The sequence below is a fragment of the Phodopus roborovskii genome, unplaced genomic scaffold (genome assembly GCF_943737965.1).
Source record: "Phodopus roborovskii unplaced genomic scaffold, PHOROB, whole genome shotgun sequence".
Lineage (NCBI taxonomy): Eukaryota > Metazoa > Chordata > Mammalia > Rodentia > Cricetidae > Phodopus > Phodopus roborovskii.
This window is the reverse complement of record NW_026126607.1, coordinates 86,486-104,136: the sequence shown is the minus strand read 5'-3', so window position 1 is coordinate 104,136 and position 17,651 is coordinate 86,486. Positions and strand designations below refer to the sequence as shown.

The window sequence follows — 17,651 nt, the reverse complement described above, 5'->3', positions numbered from 1 at the left end:
TTCTTTGTCACACTTATCCCAGCTCTTTCTTCCCAGCTCATGTGGAATAAAGTCATGCAGTCAGCTTTCTTCTCTGAATATTCACCCCGCGCCCCCTGAATTTAGACTAACCAGGAGAAACAAAGGAATAAACTTACAAAGGATCTTAAGATTCTACAAAACATCCTGGTTCATGATTTGTTTCCTTTGGGAAATCATTAGTGCCATTACATGATTCAGTCATTAAGGTGAGAACTGGCACCTTTTGATTGACTACATCCAACATGGTTTTGGTACCACTGGTAACTATGCTTTCAATTTTTAGTTAGGAAATTGTATATTAAGCAGAGAATTACATATGACTGAGGGTACTTGAAATAAAATTATAAAAACAGCTTATGGTGGTATTAACTGGCAATAACATTTGCTCCTTCAAGCAGTATGTTCCCATTATTATCTCACATATGTCTACGTACTACAAATGACTCTAGGAATTTATTGCTGTTGCAAATGCAAGTATAAATTGCTACACAAAATATACCAAAGGAACCTTTGTTTATAAACAGACAAACAGATCCCTTTACAATCTAGGGTATCCATTGCTGAACCCACAGTATTTACTCTCATCAAGAAAATAAATAAAAATAAATATACCTATATGCAGACTCCTTAGAAGTTTAGAATATTCTAAAATCCAAGACTCTGTTTTTAAAAAATCATGCAATTGTACATTTAAGTCTTACACTTTCCTATTTTAAATCCAAATTACAGTTCCAAAGCAGTATCAGAGCCCACTGGCAGAAAGAGCCTGGTACCCCAGAAGAGACTCTATAGCAAAAGTGCTGCCCCTTACCCTGTTGTAGAAGGGGTGCTGGGGGCCAGACATTCCGCTGTAATAGCTGCTGTGGGGTTGAGGGGACACAACCCCGCTCGGGAACGGCCCGTTGAAAGATCCTGAAGATGAGCAGACAGAAGCAGGCTGACTGTACCCAGAAGGTGGTCGAGGAGGGGGCTTCATGCAGAGGGGAGTGGGGGATATGCGAGGCCTCCTATGTTGATCTGCTCTCTTGCAGCTCGGACGTCTGAAAATTCCATCATAACCCAAAAGGCAAAAGAGAACAGGGCATTGGTGATGAGTCCTGTTACCAGCTACTACACAAGAATACACTTTCTTCACTGCTAGTTCTACAGCTGGGTTTAAATGAGTGGATGGGAAATCTTTATTAGTCTACAGACTTTATGTGAAAGAAAGAAAGAAAAAAGAAAAGACCAATTATACATAAAAGGGTTGGGTTTTTGGTTTTTCTTCACTAGTTGAAAAGTTATTATATTTGGATTCTTTAGTTACCAAACATTACCGTTACTTTTGTGTCTCTATAGAGCTATTTGTGATATGCAAACAAAAGACTCAAATTGTCTAATACATACAACATGAATTAACTGTGGGCCCACATCAACCTCTCAGCATAGAGCACCCAGCCACAAAAGCAATAGCTTTACAGTGAGAACTAAGAAAAAGAACTACGTATTTATGGTACAATATGCTTCCTTAACAGAATGTGTGTGTGTGAGTGTGTGTGTGTGTGTGTGTGTGTGTGTGTGTGTGTGTGTGTGTGTATTGCATAAGGCTCAAATGGAGGAAATGAACCTGTTCATCACCTCAAACACTCACCATTGTTCTGTGATGAGACATAAAATGGCCCCTTCTGGATATTTTGAAACACTCATTAACTCACAGCCACCCTACTGTGTAGGCAGAGTCAGAAACAACTGCTGCTACCCACTAACTAGCCTCTTCTCATGGCCCTTGTCCTCCCTCTTCCCAGGGTCCAGTAAGTCCAGCTCTGCTCTCCCTTAGATACCACACATGGGGGAGGTTACAGCATTTGTATGAATCTATTTCACTTCACAGAACTAATTGCAGATGATCCCTCAATACCTCCCACCAAGCTCAGTCATGGCCAATGAGTGACAGCACGCAAAGCCCTTATGTTCCAATACAGCTGTGTGATCTCCAGCACACACCAGTCTCTCTAAAGTGGGAATGCAAGCCAGACTTGGCAGTACAGGCTCTAAAGCCGGAATGCAAACTAGATCTGCAGTACAGGCCATATATCTGCTGCTCAGGAGGCTATGAGGTCAAAGATCAAAAGTTTAGGGTCAGTTTGGGCAATTTAGTGAGATCCTGACTCAATATAAAAGTAAAAAGAGGGATGAGGACATATTCAGTGACAAGTGCTTGCATGGTGTGCACATGGTCCTGAGTTCAAGCCTCAGCACTGCCCTAAAATAAATTAACACTTAATATTTTTAAGCCCCAGTTTACAGAGGTCCCTATTAAAAGCAGAAGATGGAAAATGGGACAGCTACGTGTGGCATCTGAAGCGAAAGTCAGAGGAGCTCAGGTTTCCAAAGGGAGAGTTTGGTGAAGCAAGGAAGAGAGCACTGTGGAGTAAACAGCTGACACCCTAACATCCCAAGGTGCAGACACCCCAGTCCTTACACTCATCAGTTCCTCTGTGGCATGCTTGGTTCAAATTTCTTACTTTTTCATAAAGCAAGAAAAAAATGAGAAAGCTAAGTTAGAACAGGAAATCTGTCGGCCATGCTGGCACATCCCTGCAATGCCAGCACTTCAGAGGCTTAGGCAGGCAGGAGGACATCAGTGACTGAGTCACTGAGAGCTCACCTCAAAAATAACAGCAAAGCCAACACACAAAACAGAAAAGAAAAGAAACATGAAAAGTTTTGATGACTTCAGAGGAAAATAAACTGCACTACATCACCCACCTGCAATGATCTCCCGTAGTTTGGGATCCAGGTTTACTGTGCATGGCAAAAAGGTCTTTACATCTCGAGCCACAAGAACTGGGGTCCTTGAAGACAGAAACACTTCAAAATTTCTTATATCTCCATCAATTTCAAGCAGTGGCTCAACATCTTTAGTTGTTGGGATATTCTTTGATATTCTTCAAAAAGAAAAGTCCATAAACACTTCTGTCAGAGTCAAATTTTGCATTCTTAAAATGTGTTGCTTCTGTCCATAAGAAACATTTTACATACCATGTTCTCATCTAAAAATTTATTTATGATAAGAAACCCAAGAGAGAGAAAATAATAATCTAGCTCCAAAATGACCTAAGTGACAACGAAGAAAGTCAGACCATCGCTGACTTGGCCAAGAGCAGGGTATGGACCAGAGAGACAGGGGGAAAGGAACTCCTACCCCAGTACTGGGTATACCCCAGACAGTCTGACTGAGGTGGGCTACAAGTGCACAGGTGGGGGCCTCAGGAAGACTAACAGCTGCTCACATCACACAGGGAGCCAGCGAAAGGCTGGTCCTGAGACATGGCTCTTCAATGTGACACTGTGGCTCCTTTTCAGGGGGAAAAAAATCTTCTAAAATAAATCACACAAATTATTTTCTATTGTGAAAGTAATATATGCTTATTGTATAAACATAGATATGGTACAAACACAGAAGGTAGCCTAGAAAGAAAAAGACTTACCTGATCAAATACAGTAACTACTAACAGAATGTATTCTTACTTTATGTGTATTTTCCATAGTTGAGTTCAAAAGTAAACAATTTTGGATCAAGTAGAACTTCTCAAATGTAAGAATAAGTGAATTTTAGTCATTAAAAACACTTAATAGATACTGTTACAATGGCCAATAAGAAGTTGTCTTCAAAGAAGAAAAATGGCCAAATGTTCATATTCTGCATGGTACTAAATACCATGTAGTAAGCAGATCTAAGGTACATAGGAGAATATACAAGAGATAAAGAAGTAAAAACTTCAACAGAGGTGTTCAAACAGGTAGACAAGAAAACTGGAATAACAGCAGGGTCTACTAACTGATGAGTGGGTCCAGAAGTGGGAGAAGGTCCGAATCTCAGTGTGGTGATATTATCTAACAGATAAAGCCTGCCTGAAGATCAGAGTGCAGAACCAGCCACACTAGCTAGCCATAGAGGCCAGACAGTGGTGGCACACACCTTTAATAACCAGCACTTGGAAGACAGAGGCAGATGGGTTTCTCTGAGTTCAAGGCCACCCTGGGCTACACAAAACTGATTCAGTCTAAAAGAGAAACAGCTCATATAAAGGTAATCCCAGCACTTGGAGTGACGCACCTTTAATCCTAGCACTAAGGAGGTAGAGACAGGAAGGGATATGGCTGGGAAGAGAGAGAATTAGAAGGAGGGAGGAGACAGGACCTCAGGGCAGTCTGAAGCAATCTGAAGCAGTCAGTCTGAGGAGCAGTGCAGTCTAGATAGTCTGAGGATGCAATCTGAGGACAGGATCGCCCATTTGGTCTGAGCATTGGTAGAGGTAAGAACTCTAGTGGCTGTCCACTCTTCTTCTCTGATCTTTCCGCTTTCACCCCCTGAATTCTGACTATGAGTTTTTATTATTAATACTAATTAGAATTCATGCTTCGGAATACAACTTATCAATAAAAGGGATGATCTATATTGATGCACATAGACACACCTTATAATAAATTAAGTAGTGTCCAGCCAAATGTGCAGAAAGCAGATCACAGTCCCTGTGAAGTTTAGGGAGGTGAGGAGGAGGGTGACAAAGGATTACAAAGAACCAGGTAGAAACCTGCCTAGGTAATGGGTGTGTGTCACCTTTCTGACTGTGAAGACAATTTCATGGATACATGCAAATACCAAACGTGAAATTGGGCAGCTTCCACACAGTAGTTTACTTATGCTAACTATGCCTCCCGAAGCTCCTTGAAAGTCCTGGCTTTCTCTCTTCAAAGCACTTGCTAATTACTCAAGAACATGTACTTTTGGGTTGCACTGGACTCCATTTTAGGGAAGAGGACATTTTCTTCATCTTCCCAAGTGAGATGGAACCCTATTCTAAGATTAGCAACAGCTGCGTCTTTTCTTTGGGATCAGCACTTTACTGCTGAGACCCAGTACTTGGCTGGTAGCCAGATATTAAAAGTCATTCGAGGGAAAATCCAGAGAACAAAGTTAGCAAAGGAGGAAAGAGTGGGTGCTGGTGGGAAAACAAGGCAAGCAGTTTTGTCTTGTGGATTTCACCAAGTCCTGCAGACTCACACATGGACAAAACAGAAAGCTCTCTGAAATTGGTTACTTTAATAAAGTAAAATGGCACTCAAGCTGATTATTAAATGTATTTAAAGTGTAATGAAAGCCTGCAAAATGATCATATGGAATCATTTGCAAAGCTGGAAAAGTATCAGAAATGAAATAGTTAAAAAGGTAGTTCATTTATTTTAGGGGCTTTACACACACAAAAAAAAAAGGAGGCCAGGAAGATTTAGATAAAAACACACAGCTGACAAGTCACATGAAACAAATGAACCGAATCCTAATGCCAGCGCTGCTTTCAGCCTGAATGCGAACAGTGTTCCCAGCGTGGTGAACAATGCTGCTGTTCACAAGCCAAACGGCTACCGCTGCTTTCCAGACTGAAGTCTCTATCCTAACCTCCTGAGCTCAATGCATTAAGCCCTTCTGTTAAAAGAGACGTTTATGTAAATGATAATCTTTTGGCAGTGGGCCATCAAAATCATATGGGCCTTTATTTTTCGGATATTTTTTTCCAAAGGTTAGCATTTAAAGAATTTAAATAACTTCACTTTTCAATTAAGAGTGAATTCAAATTGCCAGCACTATGAATCATGTGACTGAAGTTGCCAGCAGTTAAATGGCCTTGGAAAGCATTTTACAATCTCAGCCGGCAGTGAGCTCCCAGGACGTTTAAATGTATTTCTTTTGATGCCACTAATCGAACAGCACTTGTTAATGCCAACATCCATGTAAGTTAAAGCATTTTGATTGTAACTGCATTGCTTTATAGGAGATACATATTAATTACTTGGCAGAAATTGCATAAGCCATTCATGTCAATTCCATTCAAAGTAAGGACCAAAACTACATGGAAAACTTTCTATCTTAAAGTATGAGCAGAGCCATAATGTATAACTTATGAAGAAGATAGTATCACATTTTTCTGAAGCTGTTAACTAATAATGTAATTATTAAATAAGAGTTTAAAATTAAGATTTACTACCCCCAACTCTCACAAATCCATGATCAGGCTTATGTGTAAGCTAGGCAACCCAACTGTCTTTATAAACTCTCACCTGCCTGTACTGTACCACACTTGAGACAACCTAACCTCTACAAGACTAATGCAGTTTAGTGGAAGGGAGGGCACTTGCTTAGCGCCCACATGCCCCCTGGTACAATCACTAGCAATGAAGGGGAAAACAAGAAAGCCACCCAACTGTATTGCCAGAGACAACAACAAAAGACACCACACAACTCATTTTTAAAATAATCTTAAATTATACATAGTGTGTGTGCCTGGATGTGGATGCATGAAGCACCCAGAGGCCAGAAGCATATGATTCCCAGGAACTGACATTACAGTTTGTGAACTGACAAGTGGGTGCTACCATGTGGGTACTAGGAACCACACTGTAGACCTCTGGAAGATCAGCAAGTGCTCTTAACTGCTGATCTACCTCTCTGGTCCCATAAAACTCATTTCTATAACCACCATTTTCCATGGAAAGACAACCAAAACCCTAGTCACTCCCCGCTCCTGTATTCACCCATTTATTTCACAGCCATTCCTTGTCTTCAGCACAATTCTCCTACTTAGTGATGGCTCTTTCTTTTCTTTTCTTTTCTTTTCTTTCTTTTTTTTTTTTTTTTTTTTTTTTTTTTTTTTGACGTTTTGAGACAGATTTTCTTTGTGTAACATCCTGCCTGTCCTAGAATAGACCAGGTTGACCTTGAACTCACTGAGATCCACCTGCCTCTGCCTCCCAAGTGCTGGGATCGAATGCGTGCACCACCTCTGCTCGGCTAGAGATGGCTGCCTTAAGGACAGCTCATGTTCTTCTGATAACAGACCCAAAGCCCTTATACATTCCTACATGTACATGTCACATGTGCACCTATTAGTGGAATTATCTTCTTAAACATCTTACTTCCCCTCCAGACTGTCATTTCCATCAAAGTGGAGAGCATGTTTGGTTTTAATCACTAGTATATTTTTTAATCACAGCACAGTTGTTCAATAAATACTTGTCAAGTGAATAGACGAAGAAACACACATACACATACACATTCTTCCCCAAGAATTCTATCCTTTCTGAATAAAACAATTTGAATTCTACCCTGGATACTAACAAAATGTTATGCTTGAGAAAGAACAGGAGTAGCATGCTGAGTTACTTTTGTGTGTAGTATGAGGTAAGGGCATTTTCCTTCTTTTCTGGCATGTGGGAGGGAACCTACCATCTAAGAACCATTTGCTGAACGGGCATACTTTCTCTACTGGATGGCTTGGCATTCCCACCCACACCTCACCAGGCCCAGTGTTCTGGGCTGACTGTTTGATTGCCCTGTGTGCTCTTTGTATCACTGCTGGGCTGTTGATGCCAGCACTGTGTGGTGAGCTTTCAAGTTGGAAAGTGAGGGCCTTCCGAGTCTGCTCTTCTTCAAGATTGTTGTCCTTTATGCAAATGAGGGTTGTTGGCATTTTGCAAGATTTTTACATTGGCTCTGAAGGGAACTTTAGGCAGCCCCCGATATCCTAGTAATTTAGCTTCCCTGTTCGTGTATACCAAGCCTTCCCACTTACCTTACCTTCCTTCATTTCTCTTAGCAGTGTTGTGGCTTCCCATGAACATTTCTTTAACTACCGTGGTTAAATCAAACACTTAATTGCCTTTCAGATTATCCACAGCATGAGGGCAGAGACACAAATGATCATTGTGTCACTGTATCCTGAAAATTGCTGCATTTATTGGTTCTAGAAGCTCTCCTGTAGATTGTTTGGGATACTTCCTATACAGAATCATACTGTGTGTAATTACAGGTATTTCCACTAATTCCTATATGATTTAGGTCCTTCTATTTTTCTTGCCTGGTCACTCTGGCTAGACCACCATTACAATGTTGTATGGCAGGGAGAGAAAGAACACCTTATCTTGAGCTGGTAGACCCAAATGCCACAGACTGAGTGGCTTGACCAGCAAACATTAACAGCTCACAATTCTATACACCAATGATGGCTGAGATTAGGTACCAGATAGAGAGTTTAAGGGTACAGTCCTTCTTGGTTTGCAGAAACAAACACCCGAGAGAAACCCTGTTTTATCCTCACATGGAAACGGTAGCTCTCTGGTCTCCTCTTGTAAGGGCACTAATCCCATGAGAAGAACTCTACACTAACTGTCTCATCTAAATGTATTTACATTTCAAATGTCTAACTCCAAATACTGGCTTTGCGCTTCAACTTTGAATTTTGGTGGAACCAAAACATTCACTTCACTGGACTAGGCATTCTTGCCTTAGCTCTGACTTAGGGGGTAAAGGTACTGGACTTTCATACGCACCTTGACTATACTTGACAAGCCAGTCATCGTGAAGGGTATGTTCTCTAACTGACTGTGCCGTGGACAGCCCCACAGCCATGTACACATAGAGCCAGCAGTAACTGAACTCAGTGGACTGAAAAATAACAACAGGAAGTCAGGAGGAGGAAATGGGAGATATCTGAAAGGAGTTGGAAAGGGAGGGGTTGTGAAAATATTAAAATTGTATTCATGTATGAAAGTCTCAAAGAATTGATACAATATATGTTTAAAAAGAAATCATACTTGGTGTCATCAATTGAATATTCATTTGGTAGTCTTTATTACTTCTGTAATGCATCATTTTTCTTTAACATTTAGTAAAGTTTGTCAATATTTTTTCCTGAAAAAAGTTCTTCTAATGTACTTTTTTCTTTATTGTATCATAAATTCAACATATGCAACCACCTGAGATTTATCCTATTAACCACGTAACTTTCTACCTCCACCAGTTGGATGATTAAGTCTACAGTCTTTTTTTCAGTAAGTCATGAATATACTTGGGCTGCCTGGCTAACATCAGGCTGCTCATGCTGCAGTACAGCCAGCTTTTGGACATGGTGTGGTTTCTAACAGGCTCTGACCCAGAATTCTTACTTAAACTCATATCCCCTTCTTGCTAGTGACTTGGGACAGGCCTGTGTCCATACCTGAAAGATGAAGCCACTACAACTTGTCCTACCTAACTGTAAAAATTCTGGGCAATTATGATGTACTATAAAGTGACAATTACAGTGAATTTAGAGACTCTGACCACCAAGATAATTATCTCAATTTCTTGCCTACAACAAAAGTTTTTAATAAAATATTTTAACATAATGTGGCCAGGTAAGCAAATGAAGACTGTATTACCTCACTCTGATCCTAGCCTGCACTACTGAGACTAGTCTTTAGCAATTCATCTCCAAAAAAATATAAGTGAAACTCCAAAATCAAAAATAAAGATTTCCTCACCAATGAACAACTAGTGTTTAATAGAACAAGTTGAGAAATTTTTCATGTATAGTATACCATTACATGTATAAACATCAGAAGGAACTTTTTATATTATCATGATGGATGTATATTCAGTTGGTGAAATAGAAATGATTCACTATTCCAACCATTATTGTGTTTTCAAATTATTTGTTTACTTGTTTGTGTGTATGAATGTTTTGTCTGCATGTATGTATGTGCACTACATGCAGATCTGGTGCACAGTGTCAGAAGAGGGCATCAGATCTCCCAGAACTGCAATTAGGAATGGGTTGAGAACCACCATGCTGGGAACTGAACCAGGTGCCCTGGGAGAGCAGTAAGTGGTCTTACCCATCTCTCCTACCCCTCAAATACTACTTCTCACTACAAACACTGCAGTTAGGATAAGCCAACCAGCACAGAACTAACAGTTCCTAAGGTGAAGCACTCCTGACTGCTCCCCAGAGGACATGTGATGCAGACTGCGTTTCAGAAGAGCAGAATGCCTCATTATCCTATTCTCACCTGGAAAGGCCAATGCCACCTCTCTAGTCTTTTTACCCCTTCTACAAGGAGCACATCTCTTCTGTATCCTGCCTATATGAAAGTAACTTCCAGTGTTTTTCCTTAGCCCTTTCTTCCAGTGTGGCAACTCCCCCAAGCTTGACCTCAGCTGTTGTTTGCTGAATGACTGCATGGCAGCACAGCCCTATCCTCCTAAATCCCAGGTATGGACCTTCAGTTTTAGAATTTATCTGATCTATTTTTTGAAACAGGGTCTCTCTCTGTAGTCCTGGCTGGCCTGGACCAGGCTGGCCTTGAACTCACAGAGATTCTGCCTACCTCTGCCTCCCCAATGTTGGGTGGGATTAAAGGCATGTGTCACTAAGCCCAGCTGACTTACATGTTTGTAAAATGGAAAAGATAATTTAAAAGAATGCTGCTATGTATCACATTGGTATCGGAACCCAGCACAGCAGGGTCTCATAACAAGCCAGCCTGACTTTGTATTGAAGTTTTGAAAGAAGATGGTCCAAGAATGGAGTTGTAGGAGAATTCCAAGTGCTTGTGAGATACTCTAAGAAACCAAGAGTCTGTGACCTCCATTTCTCCAAAAACATAGACTTGTTCCTGGATTGTGCCTTTGAGTTTGCTTTAGATTATTCACTACAACTGGCTACAGTTATCTGTGTATACACCTCTATGGAAACACACGTTTTGTCATGTATGGCTTGCCTACCCCGTACGGCTTGTTTTTGTGATTGGATGATTACTCATGTGGCTGGCTCTTCCTAACCCTCAGGGTAAAAATGTCTGATGTGCTGACTAAAGATGGCCATGGCATGAGCCTTCAATCTTCTTCATTTCTTGGCTCCACTCTCCCAGATCCCTTTAGCCACCTTTAGAGCAGTGAAGGGTTCAGCGATGTACAGACTCGGGAATAAAACATCTCCTATGCCTCGTTCATTGTTTCTTGAAATCTAAGCCATTTCTTGTTCACAAAAGTATACAAGAAAGCACACTCCTACCATGGCCTACGTGTCAGAGCATGAGTGTAACAATCAGATTAAAAGTCCTGGCCCCAGTGACAGGTCAAGCTAGAGAAGCAGGGCCAGCCTTCAACAATTACACATGGCACTGATGGTTAAACACTATATTGCCATCAAAACGGTTTAAAACGGTTTAAAAACTGGTGACGGTTCCCTCTATTTACAATGAAGGATTTTCTTGGTACACTAAAACTAACTAGAGTTGCTTAAATGAAGCTGCGGATCCAAGCCTCACTACACAGCTCTTCACTTTCACATAGTCTTCGCATTAACTTGCTTAAAATATTCAAATATTTTCGGATATTAAATCACATTTGGATATAATTTGAATAAATTAGTGTCTATGAACTATTTTATTTAGGGGTTCTACATAGGATTCATTTGGCAAATATTTCACAGTATGGCATAGTGCCGGTATGGGAGTGAGCAGACGATGGCAACAGTGGTGACCCAATGATAATTTTAATCTAAGATAATGAGATGGTTTCAATAAAGAGGGAGAGGCAAAATAATTTACAACAGACTAAACCTGAGCACAGTATCAACCCCAGAAAATCACAGCCTTGTTTCTGGCATCCGAAGTCTTCAGTTTAAAATGCTCAGATTAGAGTAAATGAGATGCAAGTTTGACTTTTCTGAGGCAACCCTGGCAGTGTCATAGACTGATGTCAGGAACAGTGAATGGGGACTTTGAATCCAAAGCTACTCTGTGTGTGCCACAGCTTGAAGAAGCCATTTTTTTATATGTTATCTTAGAGAGTTAGCCTTTAGTAACATCAGCAGTGTTTACCGTTTAATATTATATTGCTTTGTTCTGTTTGGGTATTTGACAAAGTCTTTCTATGTAGCCCTGGCTGTCCTGGAACTCACTATGTAGACCAGACTGGCCTCAAACTCACAAACACACAAAAATTCTGTGAGAAAAAGGTACTACAATTCTTAAAATACTTGGTCATAGGAGGACATAAGCTGTCATGTGCCTGTGGTTGTGGCAGGACTTGGCTAACCCATAAAGTACAGTTCAGTCTCTAGCACCCTATAAAAAGAAAGACGGGCGTGCTGGCACACACCTGTGGTCACGGCACCGGGAAGGCAAGCACAAGCAGATTCCTGGAGACCACTGGCCAGCCAACCCACCTTCTTGGTGTGTTCCAGATGACTCTCTCAGTAAATACCAAATAAGTACATCTCTCAAAAATACCAAGGTGGATGATTTCTGAGGATTGGGACCCAAGGTTAACTTGGTCTCCCCATCGTAGTCCCACAGAGAAATGAATGAACTAATAAATTAACGAAATAACTGGAAATTCAACCTTTCATTAGACTGTCATTCCCCCCAACCTCCATTTTCTTGCTGTAGAAAGAGGGAAGCAGTAAGCATTTTACTTTGTCTTATGGACAGGCAAGGTAATGAAGTTTCCAGTGAGACAGCCCCATCTTGTGGACTTCCTGAACACTGCAGGAGGCTTTCACTAGCATCTCGCCTCAGCATAGAAATAAGCCAGCACACTGGTTTAGTTTTTCTTGTTTAAGAGACTTAACAGTTTGATTTGTAAAGGTATATCTTAAGAACTTTACAAGGTCTTTAAGACCGTATGGCTCTTCAATAATTAAGAGTTCTTTAAAATACATAATGACATAATTTTTCCACATTGCGAAATACATTATGAACCTGACATAAATATTTTTTTTACATATTCAATGTATTTCTACAAATTAAAGCATATTTCAGAGAAACTGGCTTTCCTGTTTGTATCCAATAGTTTTGGTTAATATTCTTCAGTTTTGTGTTAATGCTATTAACACAAGACTTTAGAGCATTTACAGTTATTTCTTAGTTCCTCTACCAGCATAAAATGTTAACAATGACATCATGAATTTATGCTGTGAAAATACTTTTAAAATCAACTTATCCTATTAGAAACAAAACAAGATCTGGAGGCACAGCTTGGCAGTACAGTGCACACAGTGGGCCCTAGAAGTCTGATTCTCAGGTAGTCCTGTCTATAGCCACTCAATGAACATAAAAGTGTAAAAGCTTAAACAAAGCCTCAAAGAACACAGAACCTTCTGGCACTTTCCATGCCTGACCCGCAGCAGCAACCAAACACAACCATAGCTGAATATTTATGTGAGGTTTCTGTAATTTGTAAAAGTATGCATTTTTTAACAGGAAGGATAAATTTCACCTTCTAGAAAGTTTGTACCTGAGTAACATTCCTACTGATACATATTCTAAATATTCATATGCATGTCACTGAGAAATTAAAATACATCTGAAAACTGCGTTTCCATCTCAGACCCACAGCTGTCTCCTGCAGCTACAGAAGCCTGTCCACAAATAGGCTGGAGTAACTCCAGATGCAGCTCAGGGATCATAACTCCTACTCTCTAGTTCCCATGGCTATGCAGAGCACGGCCATGGGATGCTGGGCAAAGTGCCCAGTACACTGCATGGCATCTCCCGAGAGCGGCTCAGACACCTACAGTAGTGTTTTTCCTTAGTGTACACCCAGCACACGTCTAACTGTAAACAACTGTTAATGACCCTAACAGAATCAAAATAATTAGCATAGCAAAATGGGGTCACCTGAGTCACACATGACCCTTATTGACTTTGTAGGATTGTTTATTAATTTTTGGTATTTTGTCACACGGTCTTGCTATGTAGTCTAGACTGGCCCTGAACTCATAGAAATCCTCCTGCCTTCACCTCCTGAGTGCTGGGATTACAAGCATGTGCCATCATACCTGGCTACACTGACTTTAAAAGGACACTGGTGATCATCCTTATTGGGAAAGACCTGTCTCAAAGTATCAGGTGCAAAAAGTCTACAACCCATAGCTTCACCACAAGCTTACAAATATAAGAACCTAGAAGCAGCAACTTGGTTACAGGCTACAGAAATGCTGCTGTGATTTTAGTGTCACCTGTCAAAAGCAAGAAGCCACAAACTTGGAAAGTAAGTATGTAGTCACCAGGCATAGTGGGCTTCAACCTTACAATAAGCCCGGCACAGGGATCCACCTTCATAACAATAAAAGATGTGTTTCCCCACATTCAGAACCAATGAAGCATCTGGAGGGTCCCATCCTTAAAATAAAGCAAGGTTTTACTGCTTTCTGACACCTCTAAGGCCCTGTGGGTGCCTTCCTCAGTCCAAGCGCATCATCAGGTTTCCTCACTTTCTCAGAAACACTCCAGCCTACTCTGTACCTTGCATGCCTGTGAAAATGGATTTGGCAGTGCATAAGGAAGCTTATTGTCTTAAAGAGGAAAAAATACCACAGAAAGACCTAAGCAAATCCCATGGCAGTGCCTATGAAGGAGCATGCCAGTGAGGGACATAAAGAACCTGCAGTGGGAGGAGGGGTGCTTTAACACAGGCTTCCCGCCTTTATGAGACCAGAAGAATGAGGTAGGAGTTGGGAGAGTGAGCCAGAAAAAGAGCAGATGGGAAAGCATAAGGTCAAAAGAGAAAGCTGAAGGGGATAGGAAAAAGCCATGTGGGACGCTTGGACTCCAGTACAAACCTGATTCCCACAGAGAATTTTGGACAGTTATTTTCCCTTATCCTTAGTGGCCACTGTGTTGCTCATTTATTTATGTATTTATCTTTATGTGATGGGTGGTTTGCCTGCCGGTATGTCTGTACACCACCTGTTGCACAGTGCCGGGAAAGGCCAGAGGAGGGCTCTGGGTCTCCTGAGACTGATTCTACAGATGGTTGTAAGCCTCCCAAAGGGGCTTGAACCCAGGGCCTCTGGAAGAACCACAGGTGATCTTAACCACTGAGCTGCCTCTCCAGCACCCAAAGTTCACGTTTTGAATACCCATAAACCAAATTCAATATTACTCCCAAAGCTACCAATTAATTGTACTACCTACCAGACTGCTACCAAATCCTCCCACCTACTAAAATCTACTTGGCTGTCACCGCTGTCATCTCAGTGAGGACTGTCATACCCACCCACAGCCAGCACTACTCCTCACCTCCCTAAGTCATCTTTTCATTCTGTCCACTGGACTGCTGCTAATCAATCACATTATTTACATTTTGTTGAAGTGTAGGACTCTCTGGGACAGGGATCTCAGCCAGCTTTGCACATGGGTATCCTGCAAATAGTATCTGTTCATAACAGGCTCCCATCAACTACTTCCTGGCAGGCAGTTCTCTGTGAGTTGAAGGCCAATCTCAAAGTCATAATTTAAGGATGCTCACATATAAAGGAGAAAGGCTTGCATAATTCACCCAAGTGATAACAGGTGGGAACAGAAATGAAGGAAACATGGAGACTGGAGAGTTCTAAGAGGAGCTAGGGATATGAGATAAAATCAATGAAGGTTTTGAAAGCTTTGGGTAATAGCAGAAAGCGGGATAAGACATGATGTCTGTCTGTTAAAATATGACTAAATAACTTAAAGATATCATATAGATCCATAAAGATTGTATACTAATGTCCAAGGTTACTCGGCAAACAGCCATCTATGAGATGAAAAATGACCATCATTCTTAAACTCCCTTGCACCTATTCAGTTCATTTTAAAAATCCAAGACTACCAAAATGATGTTACCCCTTATACAAAGTTCTTCTAACCATATCTTGTTGAGAAAAAGATTGTTTGAGTAGTGTCAAAACAGAAATTTAAAACATCATCTCCATGAAAACTACTTAAATTGATCTTTTAAAAGCCTCTATCATTGCTTTAAGGGCCTAAAATGCCAGAAATAAACTTTTATACTAAAATATTTCAATGATTGTCTAAAATGCTGCAATAGAACATAGACAGAAAAATCTTCATCTACAGTTTTTATTTAACTCTCTTCTTACTAAATGTATGTTAACCAAAAAAAAAAAAAAAAAAAAAAAAAAAACCCTCAGATGATCTAGACAAAGGCTTTTAGCTCAACACATAATTGCAAGAAAATTACAATAATTGTACCAATTAAAATAATCTTGAATGAACAGTATGTCATCTTAATGTTCCAATGGTTTATAGAGGGATCTACTTAATTAGCTGAAATTGCTTTCCAGTGTTAGTATCAAATGTCATCTGTTAAAAGTTGAACAATTTAGAAAATAATTTAACAAAACAATTTTACAAAACACCAAGAACCAACATTTTCTTTTTCAGCTGAATAAAGCAAGCAGATGTGTCATCAGATTGCTATAAAAATAAATGAGGCTTTTTATGGATTAAAAAAAATAAATTTTACTACTAGCGTTAAAAATACTATTTTCTTGATTGTTTTTACCAAAATCAGATTTCTTTAATAAAATAAATGAATATCAATTATATAGTGCTGCTTTTTGTCTGCTGTAAATAAAACTTTTTATTATTCAAATGATAAATACCAAAGAACTCAGCTACGGGTAAGGAGAAACAGATATCTAAATTGTTAGAATATCTTCCAATAATGGATGGTTTTCAATATGTTGAGCAAACTGTCTTCCTACAGTTCCTTGTTATAAATTATTTTATTTATTTCAAGTAAAAGTTCTTATGAATTTTCAGATTGCTTTCTATACTCTTTTTCTCTTTGTTGGATAACTACATTCTCTGTATTTATAGGCATATTTATTTCTTAAAACAAAGAAAAGAGCCTCAGAGTCACCCTAAATCCCTCCACAAAAAAAAAAAAATCTTATGCAATATTCTGGTTTTCATAAAAGGGTATAATAATTGCTATTATCTTTAAACTACATGTTAAGCATTTGCTAGTGTGTCTACAAGACATATTTCAATTTAAAAATGGAAAAAAAAAAAACACTCTCAAAACTCCCTGAGGCTCAGATGGTGGGATGTGTTTTAAAGCAAAGCACAGGCAGGCAATTCTTTCTCTGCAGCTACCTAAGAGAGCAGCTCTGCTCCCCAGGCTCTCCCCACCATGGCAGACCACTGAAATCATGAGCTCAGTGCATGTGCATGCATTCTCTCATATGCTAGATGAACACAGAAAAAGTGCCAGACAAGTGTGTTGGCTGCAGTGGCATTCCAGAGATGTGATCCAGAAGCCTCTGACCTGGTTTGCAGGAATAATCTAGAGAAGTTGGAGATGTAGGCTAGAGAAGCTCTAGGATGTTCTAAGGAGAGCTTATGGGCGATTATGAGAGGAGCTCAAGAAACCAGAATGTTGATAGACACAAGGACAGTAAGCACTGTTCATCGGATGCAGATGCAGAAGATTGTTCTGAAACAGGACTAGAAGGACTAGACTCTAGCAAAGATCCTGTCTATACTAAAAGAGACTTTTAGACTTATTTTATGTGTCTGCATGTTTTGCCTGCATGTGTGTATGTACAGCATGTTTTTGCTGTTGGATCTCACACGACAGCACATGCCTCAGATGCCTGACATGGATCTACAGGATCTCATATTGGCCCTCTGGGTTTTGGTTTTGTCTTATGCTTAATTTTTAAGCCTCTCCCTTCCTTCGGGAAGGGAAATCTTTACTCTGTGCCACTGTAATTTGCAAATCTGTCATTTTCTTTTAGATATTACAGATACCTAAGAGTTTGTCTTGGGTCTCAGAGGAGATACTGAACTTCAACAACTAAACAATACTGGAACTGTCAGGACTGTGAGGACAGAAGGATCGAATGCATTTCATAGGCTGAGGTGGGCCTTTAGGGGCGGGGTTGTAGTGGAAGGTTAAATTTTTAAAAAGCCTTGTTGAGTGTCAAATTGGCAGGAGTTAGCTGCAGAATGCAGGCAGCAGCATCCCACAGGCTGCA

General features: G+C 40.3%; 1 protein-coding gene across 1 annotated transcript in view; it reads right to left on the bottom strand.

Annotated features, from left to right (window-relative positions):
- Kidins220 (kinase D interacting substrate 220) overlaps nucleotides 1-17,651 on the bottom strand; it is an 80,069-nt gene that overhangs the window by 19,936 nt on the left and 42,482 nt on the right. Inside the window, 3 exon segments of the mRNA XM_051205971.1 lie at nucleotides 833-1,000; nucleotides 1,003-1,061; nucleotides 2,770-2,948. Coding sequence (XP_051061928.1) covers nucleotides 833-1,000; nucleotides 1,003-1,061; nucleotides 2,770-2,948 — 406 coding nt within the window.